This window comes from Castor canadensis, chromosome 4 (genome assembly GCF_047511655.1).
Source record: "Castor canadensis chromosome 4, mCasCan1.hap1v2, whole genome shotgun sequence".
In the NCBI taxonomy this organism is placed as follows: domain Eukaryota; kingdom Metazoa; phylum Chordata; class Mammalia; order Rodentia; family Castoridae; genus Castor; species Castor canadensis.
The window spans coordinates 38,971,364-38,989,392 of NC_133389.1; the positions used below are offsets into that span (position 1 = coordinate 38,971,364).

Here is an 18,029-nt window from a genome sequence, read left to right on the forward strand (position 1 = left end):
GTCTACAAACAATCCATATCTTTCAGTAAATATGCCCCCCTTTCTTCTGATTTGTGGCTATGACTTTCAGAGGATAATTAATATAAATAATCATAGGTGTACTTCCCTTCTGCAATGGGACACCATGTCAGTGTGGGGTCAGGGAGTGATGACAACAGTTGTTGACATTCTTGGAATGCTATGTATAGATGAGGTTCTAAGTACTTTATACAGATGTAGTTCTTCACAAAATTCCTGCAATAGATAACATTGTGGCCATCTTAAAGAAAATTGAGCAACATAGAAGAAGTCACACTGCTTAAAAGTGGCAAAGCTTGGACTCAACACAGGCAATTTGATCCCAGATCCTGTGCATCTGTCTCCTTCCTATACCTTCCTCCCAGATAGATTTTCACGCCTTCATTCCCTCAGCCCACACAATTACTGGTGCTGACTATGGCCAGACTCTGTGGGGAAGGGGCAAAGTACACGCTGCTTAAGACAGCAACACAGAAATCCACCTTCCTTTTCAGCTCACTGGCCTACCCTGAAGATTTCACACTCAAGACAGCACCACTGGTTCTTACCTGCAGGCCCACCCCACCAATTTCAGATTTGCCCCACTCCACAACTGCATGAACCAGTGCCTTAAAAAGAAACCTCTCTAAATCAATAGATTAGATAACAGATGGGGATGGATGGATGGATAGATAGATAGACAGACAGACACAGACAAACAGATACCCTGTCAGTTCTTTTTCCCTAGAGAACCCCCTAACTAATACAAACTTTGGTGTGTGCTTTCAGGGAGTTTCCACATTCCAAAAACAAAGTAAGTGGGAAGCAGTCACTGGGCACTCACTGTGAGCATGTTTGTGGTCCTTGCTCCCTGTGACCAGTGTGCTGGAGCATTTGATATCTGCCATACCCACCAAGCCACCACTCTACAGTGGAATCAAATGGGAATGCGCCTGTGCCAGAACCCAGGGTCACAGAGGCACAAGTGGTTCAGTGGAACCCGAAAGTCCACAAGGACAATTGGATTCCTTTCTTATCAGTCCAGTCAATGCCAACAACTATCACCAGCTCCCACGTCCAACCACCCTTCCGAATGGGAAGATGGCCACTCTCCATCTGTGAGCCACACCCAAGGTCATTGCTACATCAGTGATGAGGGGACTATCTAAAACAGCTGTGTCAAGGAGCTACCAAGTAAGGCACAAATGCCAGGAACGTGTTGCTGCTACCTCCAAGCTTCCCACAACTTTCCAGCCTCTCAGAAAACACAAGTTCTCCCACATTAAGACCTACGGCCTTGGGGGAACAGCTGACTGAAGCAAAGAATGCTCACAGAAACTGGTGTGCTTCCATTCTGTCCCTGTCTCTCAAGAGAACATTTTCACCACAACATCATATAAAGGCCTTGTGATAAAAGCATTTTGAGTGGCACAGAATCAAGGTCTTGATCGTTGCTGTAGCAACCAAAAGTGGAATTGATGCCCCCCAAATATTTCTCTATCCCATTCAATCAAGGGTACAAATACATAAAAGAGAGCAAGGCCCTCTCTTCGCAGGTTTCCAGAGCTTTGGGATTCACCCAGCACTCCGCCTCAGGGATAAAGAGATGAAGGAGGATTTGAACCAGTCATCAGCTGGTAAAAGGCTAGCACTAGCTAAGATTAATTCACTCAGAAGCTCAAAGTCCAAACAAGAGAACCAGCTGTCATTGTGTTAATCTCTAGACATATTCTGGTCTCCCTGGTAGACAGTAGAGCTGAAAACCAGAGCCTGAAGCCAACTGCATAATCTTCCACACTACTTGGGACCTCAGCTCTCTGTCTGTGAAACACGATGATAATAGTAATGTCTAGTTCTCCTGAGGGTGTAAGGATTCAACCAGCTAATATAAGGAACTTGCTTTGTGCCAAAGGCTAGAGACAATGCTAGACAGTATTCTTGTCAAAATGGTACTGTGTGTCGTTCTTCAACCACTTCCTCTCCCCCTTTCCATTTCTGCCTTAGTGTCTGCCTATCCTCTTACCTTCGATATGGCTCACTTCCTTTTGGTCTGCCTTTTCTCACTCCCCCTGCATCCTTCCTTTCCTCCCCCTCCTTTTGCTCTCTCCCCCTTTACTGTCCATTCCAGAATCGATAGCAATGATCTATGTGTTGTTACTTGGTACTCTTTCCTGTTCCTCAATTCATATTCAAGGGATTTAACAGTTGAACTTTTCCAAGGGACTCTGATGTTCATCCCCGTATGTGACCTCTGGTACACTGAACTCTGATGACCGAGTCACCCACTTTACTTGCAATGCATGAGAAATCTTGACCTGAGATACATAGGGAATTTGTTTGAAAGTGCCCCATAGGACATGTCCTGTGACCAAAGCATGAAGCCTGTGTGCTTGAGCAGAGGGGACGCTCTGATCAGCAGCTCCTGGATGTCTGCTCAGAGGCCACTAGCGTGTCCTGGTTCTCTCTTCACTGTCCTCTCCTGGAACCCAACCCAACCTGTCACCAGCTCAGCATCTCTCTTCCATGGTCACTCCTTGACATCCTTTTAAGATCCAATAATGTATAATTTAGGTATAACATTTACCTATTGTAAATATGACTTGTAAAATTGACTCTGGTCTGTTTACAGAGTTGTTCAGCCATCACCACAATCTAATTTTTTGAACTTTTTCATCGCCCCAAAAAGAAACCTCACGTCCATTCACAGTCACCCTGCTGCCATGCCCAACCCTAGGAACCCATACAATATGCCACCTTTTGTGTCTGGCTTCCTCCACTTAATGCTTTCAAGGCTCACCATGTTGTGCCATGTGTCCATACCGCTCTTCCTCCTGAATAACATTCCATTTACACATGCCCCACACTTCATTTTCCCATTCATCAGCAGATAGAACTTTGGGCTGCTTCTGCTTTGGGGCTATTTAAAATAGTGCTATGAGCAGTTGTGTACAAATTTTTATTTAAATAATGTTTCATCTATCTTTTTATTTGGACAAATGTCTCATCTCTCTTCAGTATATACCTAGAAGAATCATTGCTGGACTAATTCTCTGTTTAACATTTTAAGAAACTGTCAGACTGTTTTCCAAATTGGCTCCATCTCCTTCCATTTCTACCAGCAAGGGCTCAGGGGCCCAACTTCTCCACCTCCTCCTTGCCACATACTGCTATCTGTCATTTCAACCCTCACTGCCCCAGCAGGCATGAAGTGGGATCTCACTGCATTTTTGACTTGAATTTCCCTAATGACTTACAACACTGAGCATCTTGTTGAATGCTTATTGGACATTTGTGCATCTTACTGGGATAAATATCTACTCAAACTCTTTGTCCCGTTTTTAATTGATTGGTCTTTTTATTAGTCAATTGTAAGAGCTCTTTACATATTCGGGGTATATGTCTAGTATCAGATATTTGAGTTCCAGATATTTTCTCCCATTCTATGGTTTGTATTTTCACTTTATCAATTATATCGATTTAGCTGTGAATGTTTTTAATCTTGATGGAGTCCAATTAGTATTTTCTTTTGTCACATGTACTTTTGGTATCATAGACTGAGGAATTTCATAGTTTAAGCTCTTACATTTACACCTATGATCCATTTTTAGTTAGGCTAAGTGTGTATGTTTCAAGGTCCCTGACACTCCCTGTCATTTCCACACCTCTTTGCCTTTCACACTCAGGTCTTCCTTAAAGAGACAAACTTTGTTCAACCTGTCCATAGCTCCCAGCTCCTGGGCAATCCTGCTATGCCCTTGTCAGCTCCTCCACTCTTCCACTTCCTCTCTGCTGAAGGGCTCCTCACCATGCTCCTAGCCTTGCCTCCTTCCCGTCACTGCCTGACATTGTGTCATGATCCCCATTCTTTGGAATCTCCTCTCCTTACTGTGGCACACACTACTGGCTACCTACCCAGTAACATGTTCCCTTTCTGCCTTATTTATTAAAAAGAACATAATAATGTTTGGAATGGAAATATACATCCTCCATGTAACACAGCTCTCCTCAGTAAAGCTGCTGGTGGAGCTTCTAGAAGGTTCTTTATAAGGGCAAACCCAGCCAATTTGCTCATCCTGTCGGTCTGAGGCAGGGATCACTAGCTGTTACCCAATAGTCATAGTGATAGAGAAGGTTAGTTGTATACAAGTCCACAGTACGTCATGTGGCCATAAGCCTAGGTACAGCCAATGGCATGTGTGTAAAGTTATGTTCACAAGGAAGGTGCATATACTCCCTTTGTCTCTTCCTTCTTTCTAGGGGCTGGGGATGCAGATGAGATAGTAAGAATTACAGCAGCCATTCTGGATCCAGACATGAGATCCTCATTTTGGAATGCTATAGCTGCTTTTACCACTCCCAAAGATGACTGGGACTCTCACACAAGAAAATAAGATTGTCTTATTGTAACTACTATATTTTGAAATATTTTGGTTTCCAGAAGACAAACCAATACATGCCTTCTGCCTTGATGTGATGCTGGAGGGGGAGCAACCATATTGGAACTATGCAGAAGCATGAAAGTTGAAAGCCAGGCCCTAAGGATGGCACAGCAGAAAGATAATACAAGCCTGGGTTCCTAGGAGCTTGGTGGAGTCAACATATTGCTTCTAACACTGCATAATTACCTATAGCTTTCTTGGAGTGGTTTACAGAAAAATTGCATCAAAGGGACAGAAAATTCTCATATAGCCTCACCATACGGTTTCACCAGCAACATCTGTCATTTGTGTGCTAGATGAGCCAATTACTGTTAGATCCATAGTTTGTAATAGGGTTCTCTCTGCACCGAATAGGTCTAAGGGTTTGCACAAATGCACAATACCCTATATGCGACATTCAGTAGCATAGAATAAACTACCTTAAAAAGCCCCTGTGCTCCAGCTCTTCATCCTCACCACCCACCCCTACCCCACCCTCTGATCCTTTTACTGTCTCCACAGTTTTACCTTCCTCAGAACACCACAGGGTTGGAATCACACAGAATGCAGCTTTTCCAGACTTCACAATATGGACTTGCTTCCTCCATCTTTTCTAGCTTGATCGCTCACTTCTTTTCACTGCTGAAGAACAACTACTCATTGTATGGCTACACGACAGTTTATTCACCTGCTGAAGGACTTCTTGCTTGCTTCCACGTTTTGGCAACTATGAGTAAATCTGCTGTCAACATCCACATACAGATTTTTTGAGGGGATGTAAGTTTTCAGCTCATTTGGATAAATACCTCAGAACATGATCGCTGAATCATATGGTAAGGCTAGGGTTAGCTTTGTAAGACACTCTCAGACTGTCTTCCAACATAACCATACCATTTTGCATTCCCACCAATAATAAATAAATGTTGCATGATTCCACATCCACAGCAGCATTTATTTGGTGGTGTCAGCGTTTGGGGGTTAGCCATCTACTAGGCGTGTAGTAGCAACTTCTTGTTGAATTTACAATTGCCTAATAATGCTGGACATCTCTCCATAGGTTTATTTACCATCTGAATATCTTGTTTGATGAGTTTCTAGTCAGAACTTTGCTAATTTTGTAACTGAGTTGTTTGTTTTCTTACTGAGTTTTTTGTTGTTCTTGTTTGGGTTTTCTTTTGGGTTTTGTTTGTTTGTGTTTTGGTTTTGTTTTGTTTGAGACAGTGTCTCATTATGTACTCCAGGCTGCCCTTGAACTTGAGATCCTCCGGCCTCAGTCACCCAAGTGCTGGGATTACAGACACGCACCACCATGTGCAGCTATTTACTAGTGAGTTTTAAGAGTTCTTTTTATAGTTTGGATACAAGTCATTTATCTGACATGTGTTTTATGAAGATTTTCCCCCAACTGTGACTTCTCTTTTCATTTTCTTAATATCCACTTTTCATGATTATGAACATGCTTATAAAACTTTTAAAGCACTGTTACCCGGGTTGTTACATGCAACTAAATCCAGCCCCTCGCTGCACTGTGATACTCACTTATGGTTTTACAGGGTCACCTAGATGCTGCACCTAAGTATCTGCTAACTCTTTGACTCCTACAGCCAGGTCCTGGGCCTCTCTCCACTCTGGTTGGCCCTCAGGGATAAGACCTGTGAGTTCCGCAGCTCCTTCCTCCAAGAGATCGCTCCCAGCCCCTCTGGTCCTTCATGCTTCTCACCTGGGTCCCAGGTCATTTTCCATGGACATCTCAGGCCTTGATTGTGGCTTTACGTCACCTCAGATTAACATGTGTAAGTACCTCCTCCTCCTTCCTATGTTGTGTCACTCTGTGAGCCACATCTGACTGACACCTGCTCAAACCTCTTCCCACTCCCCTACCTCCTTCTTACTTACCTCTAATCAGGCCCCATTCCTGAGGTTTTCTGAGAGTGCTCCCTCTTTGCAGGTCACTTCTCTGCCTGACTCCAATCCACAACCCACAGGCCAGCTCAGTCCCCCACTCCTACCTGACACCATCCTGTCACACAAGCTGGCATCCAGAGAGCACTGGAGTGGGTTTCTTCCTTCTTTCTGGCTATGCAGCCTGCTCAGAAACACTGTCACCCTCACACAGTGGTCCTCAACACCAACTGGACAGTGGAGTCAGCTGATGGGGCTTTAAAAATCACTGCTGCCAGGAACCCTCACCCAAGCTCTGATTTCATGGTCCTGAGGCTGAGCATGGAAGGTGGGTTGTTAAAGTTCTCCAGGTGTTCACAATATTCCTCAAGACTGACAACCTACGCCCACCCAACCACCTGGAACAGCTTTTTTTTTTTTTTTTTAACCAAAGATTTTTTTTTTATTGTTTTATTATTCCTATGTGCATACAAGGCTTGGGTCATTTCTCCCCCCTGCCCCCACCACCTCCCTTACCACCCACTCCGCCCCCTCCCTCTTCCCCCCCTCAATACCCAGCAGAAACTATTTTGCCCTTATTTCTAATTTTGTTGTAGAGAGAGTATAAGCAATAACAGGAAGGAACAAGGGTTTTTGCTGGTTGAGATAAGGATTAGCTATACAGGGAGTTGACTCACATTGATTTCCTGTGTGTGGGTGTTACCTTCTAGGTTAATTCTTTTTGATCTAACCTTTTCTCTAGTTCCTGGTCCCCTTTTCCTATTGGCCTCAGTTGCTTTAAGGTATCTGCTTTAGTTTCTCTGCGTTAAGGACAACAAATGCTAGCTAGTTTTTTAGGTGTCTTACCTATCCTCACCCCTCCCTTGTGTGCTCTCGCTTTTATCATGTGCTCATAGTCCAATCCCATTGTTGTGTTTGCCCTTGATCTAATGTCCACATATGAGGGAGAACATACGATTTCTGGTCTTTTGGGCCAGGCTGACCTCACTCAGAATGATGTTCTCCAATTCTATCCATTTACCAGAGAATGACAACATTTCGTTCTTCCTCGTGGCTGCATAAAATTCCATTGTGTATAGATACCACATTTTCTTGATCCATTCGTCAGTGGTGGGGCATCTTGGCTGTTTCCATAACTTGGCTATTGTGAATAGTGCCGCAATAAACATGGGTGTGCAGGTGCCTCTGGAGTAACCTGTGTCACAGTCTTTTGGGTATATCCCCAAGAGTGGTATTGCTGGATCAAATGGTAGATCAATGTTTAACTTTTTAAGTAGCCTCCAAATTTTTTCTGGAACAGCTTTTTAAAGAGCAAGAGTCCCAGGCCCCTCTCCACACCTCTTGAAGGCTTGAAATCAGAACCTAGAGATCAGCATGGCTAAGCAGGCATCTTCCAGAATACTATAAGACAGCTGGCCTGGTGCTGGCCCAGAGCTGGTGTGCAGGGGTTCTGGGACTTCCCCCCCCTCACTAAGTACTACACTAAACTTCCCCCATGGGTTCCTGCTGTTTGAAAGGCCAACTTCCCTACCACGACTTGTACTGGTGTCAATGTTCTGCACTTGGAGTCATGCATAGCTCTGGAAGGCAAGAAACCCTTCTCACCTGTCACTGATTTGCCATCCACACCTCTATCAATAATGCCCACACCCTCAGCAGAAGCTAACTGGCTAAAGAAGGGAAACTTCATGCTTCCTTCCGCATCTCACCAGAATCTCTCTTTTAACTTGGGTTTCTGTGAGCTGCTTGCTTTGACTGGGTTTTCAGATTCACCAGGTTTTTAGACTGAGTTTCAAAGTGTATTTCAGCCCTACTCTCTCAGCCAGAGAGGCCAAGGAAACCCAGACAAGTATGTGATTGGAAGAGACTAACTTTTATATTAGACTCTAATTTCTTCAAATGGCATTTTGAAAAGCAAAGACCTCATTAAGAAAAGGCATTAAGACTGAAATGCCTTCCCACCCACTCACCCACAAGCTGTAGGTTTGTGGACCTCCCCATACGGTAGGTTTGACAAGTAGGTGTCTAAGAGCCAAACCAAAGGGGACCTCAGACTCCTGTGTTCCTCTAAACAGGTCCCACAAAGCTGGAAGAAGCCACCCCCTGCAAACTGCTTTTCTCTCAGTCCTCTCATGCCTTCCAGACACACTGCCATCAGCCAGTTCCCCACCCTGTACAAACATGCAGGGACACAGGTGAAAGGATCACCAGACCCCTCAGCAGATGAGAGAAAGTGAAAGCATTGTACACCCAAGAAGAAGCCACTGTCTTCTGAGCCAACCCTGGCTGCAGGCTTGCAGGGTACCTGCAGAGGAAAAGGTGAGTGCTCCAAGTCACCCAGAGTTAGGAGCTCCTGTGAGTGCATGCACCACATCCAGCAAGCATGCTGTCCTCCCACTGCCCCCCAAACACTGAGCTTCTCAGGCCCGCTCCTGGTTCAAGCCCCACTGCTGCCTCTCTGGCATCCCCAAAGCTACTGGCTCCCCACCAACCAGGCTGCTGAGTCTAGACAGTTCCCTGTGGCCTCCGCCAGCACCAGTTTCCTTTCAGAGGCACTGAGGGTGCAGACGGGCAAAGGGGCAAGGGCTTGTCTGCCTTGGTTTTTTTCCACTAAAAATCTGATCTCAGAGTGCTTAGCCTGCACAGAACCCTCCAGGTCTAAAACCCAGGAATTCCCATTCCAGTGGGTCCTGACCCCAAATTCTGACTGAAATTCAGTAGCAACAGCTACAAGTTTTAAGTATGTCTGTTAAATACTGGGAGCTAGCTGAATGTTTTCGATGCCATCACATTTTATCTCAAAATAACCTAAGCATTGTGACTATACTATCCCCATTTATAAGGAAACTAAGGTTCAGAGAGGTGAAGTGATAGTCCCATGGTCACACAGCCTGAGCCTAACCACAAAGTCTGTGTCCCTTAACACTATGCAGTGCTGCTCTCCTGAGGGACCAGAGTCCCCATGGGAACCTTTGCTCACACAGGAGGGAAAGAGGATTGGGTAATATCACCATTATCTTATAAATAAATGTTATAAATGTCCTCATTTTGAGAACTCCCATCAGAAGAAAAGTGGCTTGCCCAAGATAACGTAATGGCTGGGTCAGGAATAATCTAGGGGTTTGGAGGCGTCTGTTCCCGCTGTACCATGCTAGGCTTGCTAATTTCCCTGGCCTTGGAAGGCAATGCAAAGACCTTGTTCTGTTTTGTTCACATAATAATTGTTTTGTCCTTCCACTGTTGAAGGTCTTTCTCCTCTTCCCTGGTTAGCTATAGCCTGAGTGATAATTCTAAACAAGTGAGTTAATTTTTAGTCTTGGCATGAAAGAGCAGGGTAATGGACAAGAACAGAGAAACAACAAATCCCTCCCGCAAAGAAACTCACTCAGAACACACCACAGGAAAAAAATTAAAAGAACACCACAATTGAGCTGAGTGTAGCGGTACATGCCTGTAATACCAACACTCAGGAGGCTGAGGAGGGAGGACCACGAGTTTGAGGTCAGCCTGAGCTATATAGTGAATCCCTATCTCAAAAATAAATAAATAAATAAAATTTAAAATGCTACAACTTTCAAATATCTTCATTAGATGGTTACAATATTTGCAGATTTTTTTCTATAATTTATACAAAGAAATCAAAAGAAGAAATAATACTCCATTTACCATGTTCATAACTCAAAAGGGCAAATCTTAACCAGGAAATAATTATATTTTAACTCCCAACCATGGGAGACATGAATTCTCAAGCACACAGACTTTGCCAAAAGTCACACACCTAGAAGAGGACCTAGGAGGGACTCTCAGTGCAAGTGACAATGAAAATGTGCCCAGACACCTATTACCTCTGTGGAGAGGGCTCTGCCTACACTGCTTGCCAGCCAGTACCCAAGGACTTGCCGTGGTCTTCCAGTACTCAGTGGTGGTGCTTCATCTGGGGGGTAACAGGGTGACCTAGAAATGCCAGAATACCATGCTGGCATGTCTCCTGCAACTTAGGCCAGGGACAGATAGGCCCCTCATCAGGAGATCAGCAGAGGTGGCTCTTCACACTCTTCTGTACAAGAAGAAGGCACCACCCTGAGTATGTGCCAAAGGATAGGTCACTAGGAATGAAGATTATGCCAAAGACACAGAAACCTACTCTGGTATGGGGATATGGGTAAGCTACCCAACATCTCTTGGGCCACCTTCTTTTTGCAGTTTCTCATGCCTTAATCCCCTTCCCCTTCTCATGATGCTATAACTCACATAGCCAGCATCTCTTGCTATTAGGGAAAATCAATGGGATTAAGGTTTGTGTTACACTTTTTGTTGTGTGACCAATATCTGAGAAAAACAACTTCAGGGATGGAAAGATTTCTTGGTTCATGGTTTCAGAGGTCTCAGTATATCATGGTGGGGAGGCTGTGGCAGAGCAAAGCAGCTGACATCATGGCAAGCAGAGAGAGAAAGTGCCTATACTTGTGGGATTCCTCTTTCTTCCCCTTCTAGTCCATCCAGGCCCCCAGCTTGTGGGATGGTGTGCCCCACATTCAGGTAAGACTTCCGCTCTCACTCAATCCTCTCTAGAAACACCTTCATAGACACACCAAGAAGTGTGTATTACTAATCTCCTAGGTGTCTCTGAACTCAATCAAGTTGACAGTAAAGATTGATTGCCACAAGGCTCCACCTATTGGATGGACTATGGCCAGGGGAGGACTCAGAATGAGAAAGAAAGCAACAGGACCTTTCCTGGAAAGCATGCTGCATGATCTCCTGGTTCTTTAGGAGCAGCTGTGGAGGGACACATAGCATCTTGACATTGGTGTCACCAGCGGAACATAGTGTCAATGATGGATGATGGTGGTGAAAATGTCTTCCCTGGAGTCACCATGTACTGTGCCTGTGTGTTGCTGTTACTGAAGGTGGTGTGTTAGGCCAGGACTGATGGCCTTGCGTGAACCAACTTCATGTTACCAAAGTTGCAAATGTACATACTGCAGAGAATCTGAAGTGCCTGTGTCCAGAAGCTCCTAGGAAGACAAAGGGGTATGGACTTGACAATCAGTCACATCTGTTACAAACCTGGCTCTCCATCTACTACTGGCTCTGTCTTTCTGTACTTCTAATTTAACTCCTGAACTTCAGTTGTATCAAATGAAAAATGGAGATTGTATCACTCATAAAAATTAACTACTAAACAAAGATACTATAAAAAAGGTACCCAGTACAGTGCTTTGCATAGTAGATGCTCCACAAGTGTTATTTACCTCTTTACCCTTTATTCTTATATTGTTCCCCAACATATTAGTACTATATTTCTTCAGCTGCCATCTCCAAATCATTCAAGGTTTGGTAAGATACAAAAACAAACAAACAAACAAAGAAACAAAACAAACAGGACAAAGTCCTCAAGCCTAACCCCAGTGAAGACATTTTTCAAGTTGACAGTGATCTACTCACAACATTCCTGAAGTCTGTTTGGCCAATGAGTCAGGAAATCATGCAATTAGACTATCATCCAATCAGCATTCTGACATCTCATATAAAGGGAAGTCATTTTGTGCTACATATATATCAGTAAAATTTCCCCAAAATCTGTTAGTCTGATAATGTACTTTTTAATGATGATGAGTAGAATCTGGTGACTTGAGAGTCCCCCTTGTGTGTGCATGTGTGTGCAGTCTATAGTGCTCCTGGGCCTTTTCCCACACACTATCTGTGTCCTAATTCCACTATGGAGACAAGAGGAGTGTCCTCAGAGAACCATGCTCAATTCTACCAAGGCTCTTGATCTTCTTGGTGCTCATGTCTTTTGTGAATCCATTCTGGGATTGTGTCATTCACCTGACCGCCAATATCCATAAATGCACATTAAGTGCTGAGAAAATGCTACATGCTGAACATTCAGATAGACACAGTTCTGACTTTGTGGAGTTTTAGCACAAGAGATAAGGGATAATTAGAGGAGCAATGACCATAAATTGTGAAAAACTGAAACAGAGAAAACCCAGGAAGCCATCAGGACACACTGGAGGCAGAGAGCTACATGAAACTAACACTAACAGGTTTCAACTTTTCCCCATTATTTGAGCTATTCATAAAAAAAAAAAAAAAAAAGTACCCTCAAATAGTAGTCACCTGAAGGTATTTTTAACTTGGGCAAGGTAGAGTCAAACAATTTAAGGACCCCTAAACACCAGATTAAGACATCTGAACATTATGTGGGAAACACCAGAGAGCCTCAGAAGGTCTCTAAGGAGTACGTTATTATATCAGAGATAGCTATGGTTCAAGATGGATGAACAGCAGAAAGGGAGACAGGGACACCATCTTCTAGAAGGTTACTTCATTCTAATAAATACAGGAATGACTGATTGTATGAGTAAATTCCGACAGAGATTCACCTTCTGTACATATCTCTGATTTTTTATGAGTATTGTTCTATTCCAGCTCTTAGTGATCAGAAATAATAAGCAAAATAGATTTAGATAACTTGATGTTAATTAACACGATAACTATTTTCTCTACCATAATGAATTTAAAAGATGACACAGTATCTACTAGAGCATTGCCAAAAGAATTGAATATCCAGTAAATTACTGAAAACAATACTTGAAATGGTTGTCAATCCACTAAAACCTGGAAATGTTGATTTAACTGATATTTAGATTTGAAATTACTTAGAAGGAAAATACTATGTGTTTGATTAAACTATAGCCAGAAAAAAATTTAAGGCAGGCTACCCCAAGAAGCTTTGTCAAGAAAAGCTCCTCAAAATGGAAAAAGCTTGGCCTCACCCTTCTTGTTTGATTATGAGTGAAGGTCAAAGACGTGATATTCTGAGGTCAATGGTGCCTAGCGGCAGGGACAATGGTTGCTCTTACCCAGCGTCCTCCTGGAAGCCTTCCAATTCATCCCGCTGTTCTGCCAGCGTGGCCTCCAGGTCCAGGTAGGTGCCATTGTGGGAGAGCTGCAGTGCACAGTCATCCAGCTGCAAGGGAAAGAGCACATTAAGCCCAGCCTGTTCCTGGAAGGGGGGCTTCATATGGAGAAATCAGCTTATGTTGCTCTTACATGATTTTAAAGAACAAGCGTGATTCTGAGCTGTGACTCACAAGAGGGAATACATTTGTGCAAACAGACAGGAACAAGTGGACAGGGAAGACACCTGATCAAGGACCAGCATTGCCAGGTCCTTGTGGATGGAGCAGGAGAAGCTGCCCTCTGGACAAGGGGCAGTGTCACTTTGCACTGAGTCTAGAGGAAGCTGTGGATTTGGGGTGTGGGGACCAAGACATGATGCTGGTGTGACTGTGGATTAAGGGTCATGGAGTTTAAGGGGCAAGTTTGGTGGGAAAAACATACTGTGTATTTTACTCAATGAGAAGTCCTCTCGTTCAGAGTCTATGGTCACATTTGGCCCATTACAAATAATAGTTGTACAATAAACATTTTTTGCAATTGAATTGAAAGAAACATTATCCGTCTGAATGGCAACCTATCCAAATCACAACACCCCAAAGAGGAAATTAGATCTTTCTGTTGCTAGTCTTTTTTTTTAATTATTATTTAACCAACATGTTAATTATCTTCTCAACATACAGAGTTAAGATGTCATTTGATTCTCACATGAACTCTATGTTCTATTGTTAACCTATTTTTTAGATAAGAAAACTAAAGCTGGAGAGAAACTAAGTTACTTGCCCAATATCACCGTCTGGCAAGTGGTAGAGCTGGAATTTGATAGCAGCAGTTTGATTCAAGGCCATACTCTCAGCCACTACACTCTGTGCCCTCTACAGACCAAGACCCACAAGGAACTTGAAAACATACTATGCTTGCAAAAGGCAGCTTGTATCATCTGAGTGTTCTGGTGTGGCCAAGGCCAGGCCCTTTGCCTCCTAGGCACACAGGCCAGACTTATAGCTGGGCTTGACCACATAACCTAGTATCACCCAACAGAACATGGGTGAAGTGAAGAAAGCCCCCAAAAGGCTTGGCTATACAATCCCACCCAACTGTCCATCTTTTTTCTCCTGCCTGCAGCCAGATGCAGAGGAGCAAGAGGAAGACACCAACCCTTCCAAAACAGCAGAGCCCCAGCTCTTCCCAGCTAAAGGAGTTTGGGTTCCTGAATCACTGCATGGAAGAGAGTGATTTGCTTCCAACCCTCCTCTGACCAGTCCTAGACTGTGATAAGATCAAGAAAGGAGCTTTACTAAGGGAACTCATTAAGATTCTGAGTTTGCTGCCACATTTAGAATGATTACAATTAAAAATTCAGGAAAATACTCTTGCCTAAAAAGATTGTGATCAACACTATGAGGAAATACAAATGCATAACTTCATGTTTCATTCCTAGTTGGGGAGTTCACACTCTCATACCAAAATGACAGGAGATTGGGGAAAAGTGAAGACAAATATGCGGCTACTTTAAAATATCTAAATAAATGCTTGATAATCCACTTCAATGATGAGAAAGCTTTGCTTAGTGTCTTCGACAACAGAAATCTAGACTGTAACCTCATTCAGAGTTGATAACTATGCAGGCCATTATTCTTGTTAGAGACCCCCATGCTTCCTTGATTCTGAAGAGCAGAATGAAAGGAATTTGTCTTTTATTATTTGGGGGAAACACTAAATCATTTGAAGGGTTAAATCATTTGAAGAGTTAACCCTATTTTGTCTTCTTTCTCTAATAACAAACGAAAGGTAAGCTGGTGACGTTCAGCCTTCTTGAGTGGTACTTCATAGATGAGTTATTTGACCCGAGAAGGCAACATAATGTAAATGCCAGAATCAAATGGACCAAACTTACTTTATTGTGATGTCAGAAGTGAATCCAGGAGCTTGGGGAAAGGCACAGGGGAGATGCCTCCCCTTGTCTACAGAAGTACAAACAGGAAGAGTTTCCTGCCAAGAGTCTCCTGTGCACTGAAATCAGACTTTATCATCCCTAGGTGGAAAATTCCATTGGAAACTGGACCTAGTAACATGCACACTGGACCATGAGAAGAGTTGTAATCATTGGCAGCTCATTCTTGTTTTTAACTTCTACTGCTGGTGTTAACTAACAAAGCTTGCTTGGAGAGTTTTGTTGGTAGTATCAACACTTTTGTGTATGTTTAATCCACAGGTAATCAGCAGACTAGAAGATGGTATGATGAAAGCCCTTTAACCTGTAATGATCTCTTTTTTCTCAGCCCCAGGAAACGTCAGCCAGAGAAAGAAGGTTTTAGTTCAAGAGTCTCTGCTTCTCCTCAAAGGAGTTTGAGTCACTCTAAGGCTGTAGTGCACACTTAGCCTAGGGAGAGAACAAGCAGTGAGAGCAAGTATTGCTCTGGCGCAATGGGAGGCAGAACCTGCCCATGGGTGTATGTAAATGCTCCCTCCATGGAGAAGTCACTGACTCACAATGGCTCACTAAGACGTATTGTTTCTCCCATCCCAACACAAGCAATGTTTCCAATCTCACAGGCAGAGGAAGCAATGAGATGATTAGGAACTGATGTGTTTTGAATATGCATTACCTTGGTTTTTAATATAAATTTAATTGCAAGTTGCTATAATTTAATTTCAACAATGCTATGTTTGACAACTGACTCACAAAATTCCTGAGGATTTCACAGTTGGTGCTTAGGAGCCCACTTGGCCAGAGACAGCACATGTAGCTCCTGGTTCTCCCTGATCACTTGGTTAAAGTGCCTATAATGGAGACAGAGCGAAGAGAGCCAGATGAACGTGTACGTCTTAGTCCCTCGGGAAGCACGTGCAGGGTCCTCACAGAAACCTCAGCTTAGGGCCCCTGCCATCAACACCTAAGCCTGTACCTTCCCCTCAGAGCGGGTAGAGGCAGGGGGATGCTGATGATCATGGATGGGGTCCCATCCTTATTGGCACCACAGCCTTTTGTGCACATTACCTCCATCACACACCTTCTTCTTTTATTCCCAGCAGCCCAACATGAATATGCTGTCTTCTGGCATATTCCCGCTGGGCATCTGCCCCAACGTGCTCTGGGCCAGACCCAAATCACAACAGGAAACCCCACAATCTTTCCAGCCTCCAACAACAAGATCTTCAGCTCTTACCCTAACTGCTCATTCTCACCATTCCTCTTCTCAAATTCCAGGGGTCATCAGCTACCACCATTTCCACAGCTCCATCCTCACAAAATTATATGTCAGAAACAGGCAAAGCACCAAGTAGCACATAAATGCCTCCTTTCCTCAATGAGATGGTCTCATTGAGTAAGCAGGACATGTGCACAGAACACAGAATAGAACAAGGGGCCATTTAAATAACCTGTCAAATGCAGATATTCTTCCTCAGTTACATTCCTGCTACTGTCACTAGCAGAGTCATAAGCATCCTCCATAAAACTGCCCAAGTCCCCTTCCTGGAAAAAGTCTACTATTACTTTCTAAGACGAATGTCACCACAGTGATCCCCTAAATGATGGGTGGGCAAACCCCTCCCACAATGGCGTATGTGCTAGTGAGGCCCTAAACTGAAAAAGGATGAATATGTGTATCTTAGTCCCTCGGGAAGCATGTGTGGGGGTCCTCACAGAAGGGTCATGGGAAGAACAGCAAATGGGTATCTGCTGCCCTTAGGAAAAGGGGATGTGTGGCAAAAGGGGGATTCTAACTGCACGCTCCCCGTCATTGCACCTGAGACACGTGAGATTAATATTTAAGTCATCACATGAGCCAAGGAGCAAGAAAAATGGGCTTCTTGACTGGACTGACACAATGAAACCATAAAATCCCCCCAAATATGTGTAGGTGGGGAGAGTCAGCTCCAGGTATCATTTTCATAACCAAATTGATAGTATCCTAAATGATTTCTTCAACCTTGTCCATAATAATTAAGTAGCAGTTATAAACTTCCAAAATAAATGTCAATGTGAATAGGAAGTAAGGCAAGGTTAATTACAATCTGATTTATTATAAAGATTTAAACAGAAATATCCAAAGTTTCCCACACAGCGAAGAACTCAGACCCCTCCCTGCCAGCCCAGTCCCTGACCTCAATTCCTGCTTACAGCAAGGCAACCTGATCCCCTCCCTTGGCCGCACATGTCCAATGTCTTCCCGGATGACTTAAGGGCCCTGGAATTTCCTGACTCCAACAATTTTCATGTCAACCCTGATCCCCTGGCAGCATGTCCCTTGCACTGGTTTGGTGGCCAGGATGTTGTCAGGCACTTCAGGACATAAGACAAAATGGGAAGCCATGTGGGAAGATGGCATTACAGGGGTATTATAGAAGGATGGCGATTAGAGGATTTAGGGGCAGTGACGGTACCACAGCAGGGAGACTCCAGATCAGGTTACAGGCGGTCAAACTGTGGCCAGGAATCTGGTGGGGAGGAGGGGAGGGAGAACTCAAGAAGGAGTCAGTCTCAAATCCTTCAGAGGGTCCTTTCTGATACCCTAAAGCTGTGCCTCTCCCCACAGGGTCAAACACAACATTTAAATGGGCCCTCATGCTCTGGAGACAGAGAAAGAGCCCTGCAATTCGTAAAGAGGCAGCACAAGATCACTCTGGGGTTCTTTTGTCTGCTCCTACAGAGACTTTGCAGTCAAAAAGAAAGGTCAGGCTCACCATCCCAGAAAAAAACTCAAACATCTAAAACAAAGCTGATGTCATGTCTTTCCCTTCCTTAAGCCAGTGAAGTGGTATGTTACTGGGATGGTTTAATAATTATCCAGATTCTGG

At 43.9% G+C, this 18,029-nt stretch overlaps 1 protein-coding gene across 11 annotated transcripts in view; it reads right to left on the reverse strand.

The window, feature by feature from the left end:
* Fhod3 (formin homology 2 domain containing 3) overlaps positions 1 to 18,029 on the reverse strand; it is a 489,096-nt gene that overhangs the window by 423,777 nt on the left and 47,290 nt on the right. For all 11 annotated transcript variants that reach the window (XM_074069983.1, XM_020174902.2, XM_074069991.1 and 8 more), the window contains exon 2: positions 13,190 to 13,296. In XM_074069983.1, coding sequence (XP_073926084.1) covers positions 13,190 to 13,296 — 107 coding nt within the window. The remainder of the gene's footprint in view (positions 1 to 13,189; positions 13,297 to 18,029) is intronic.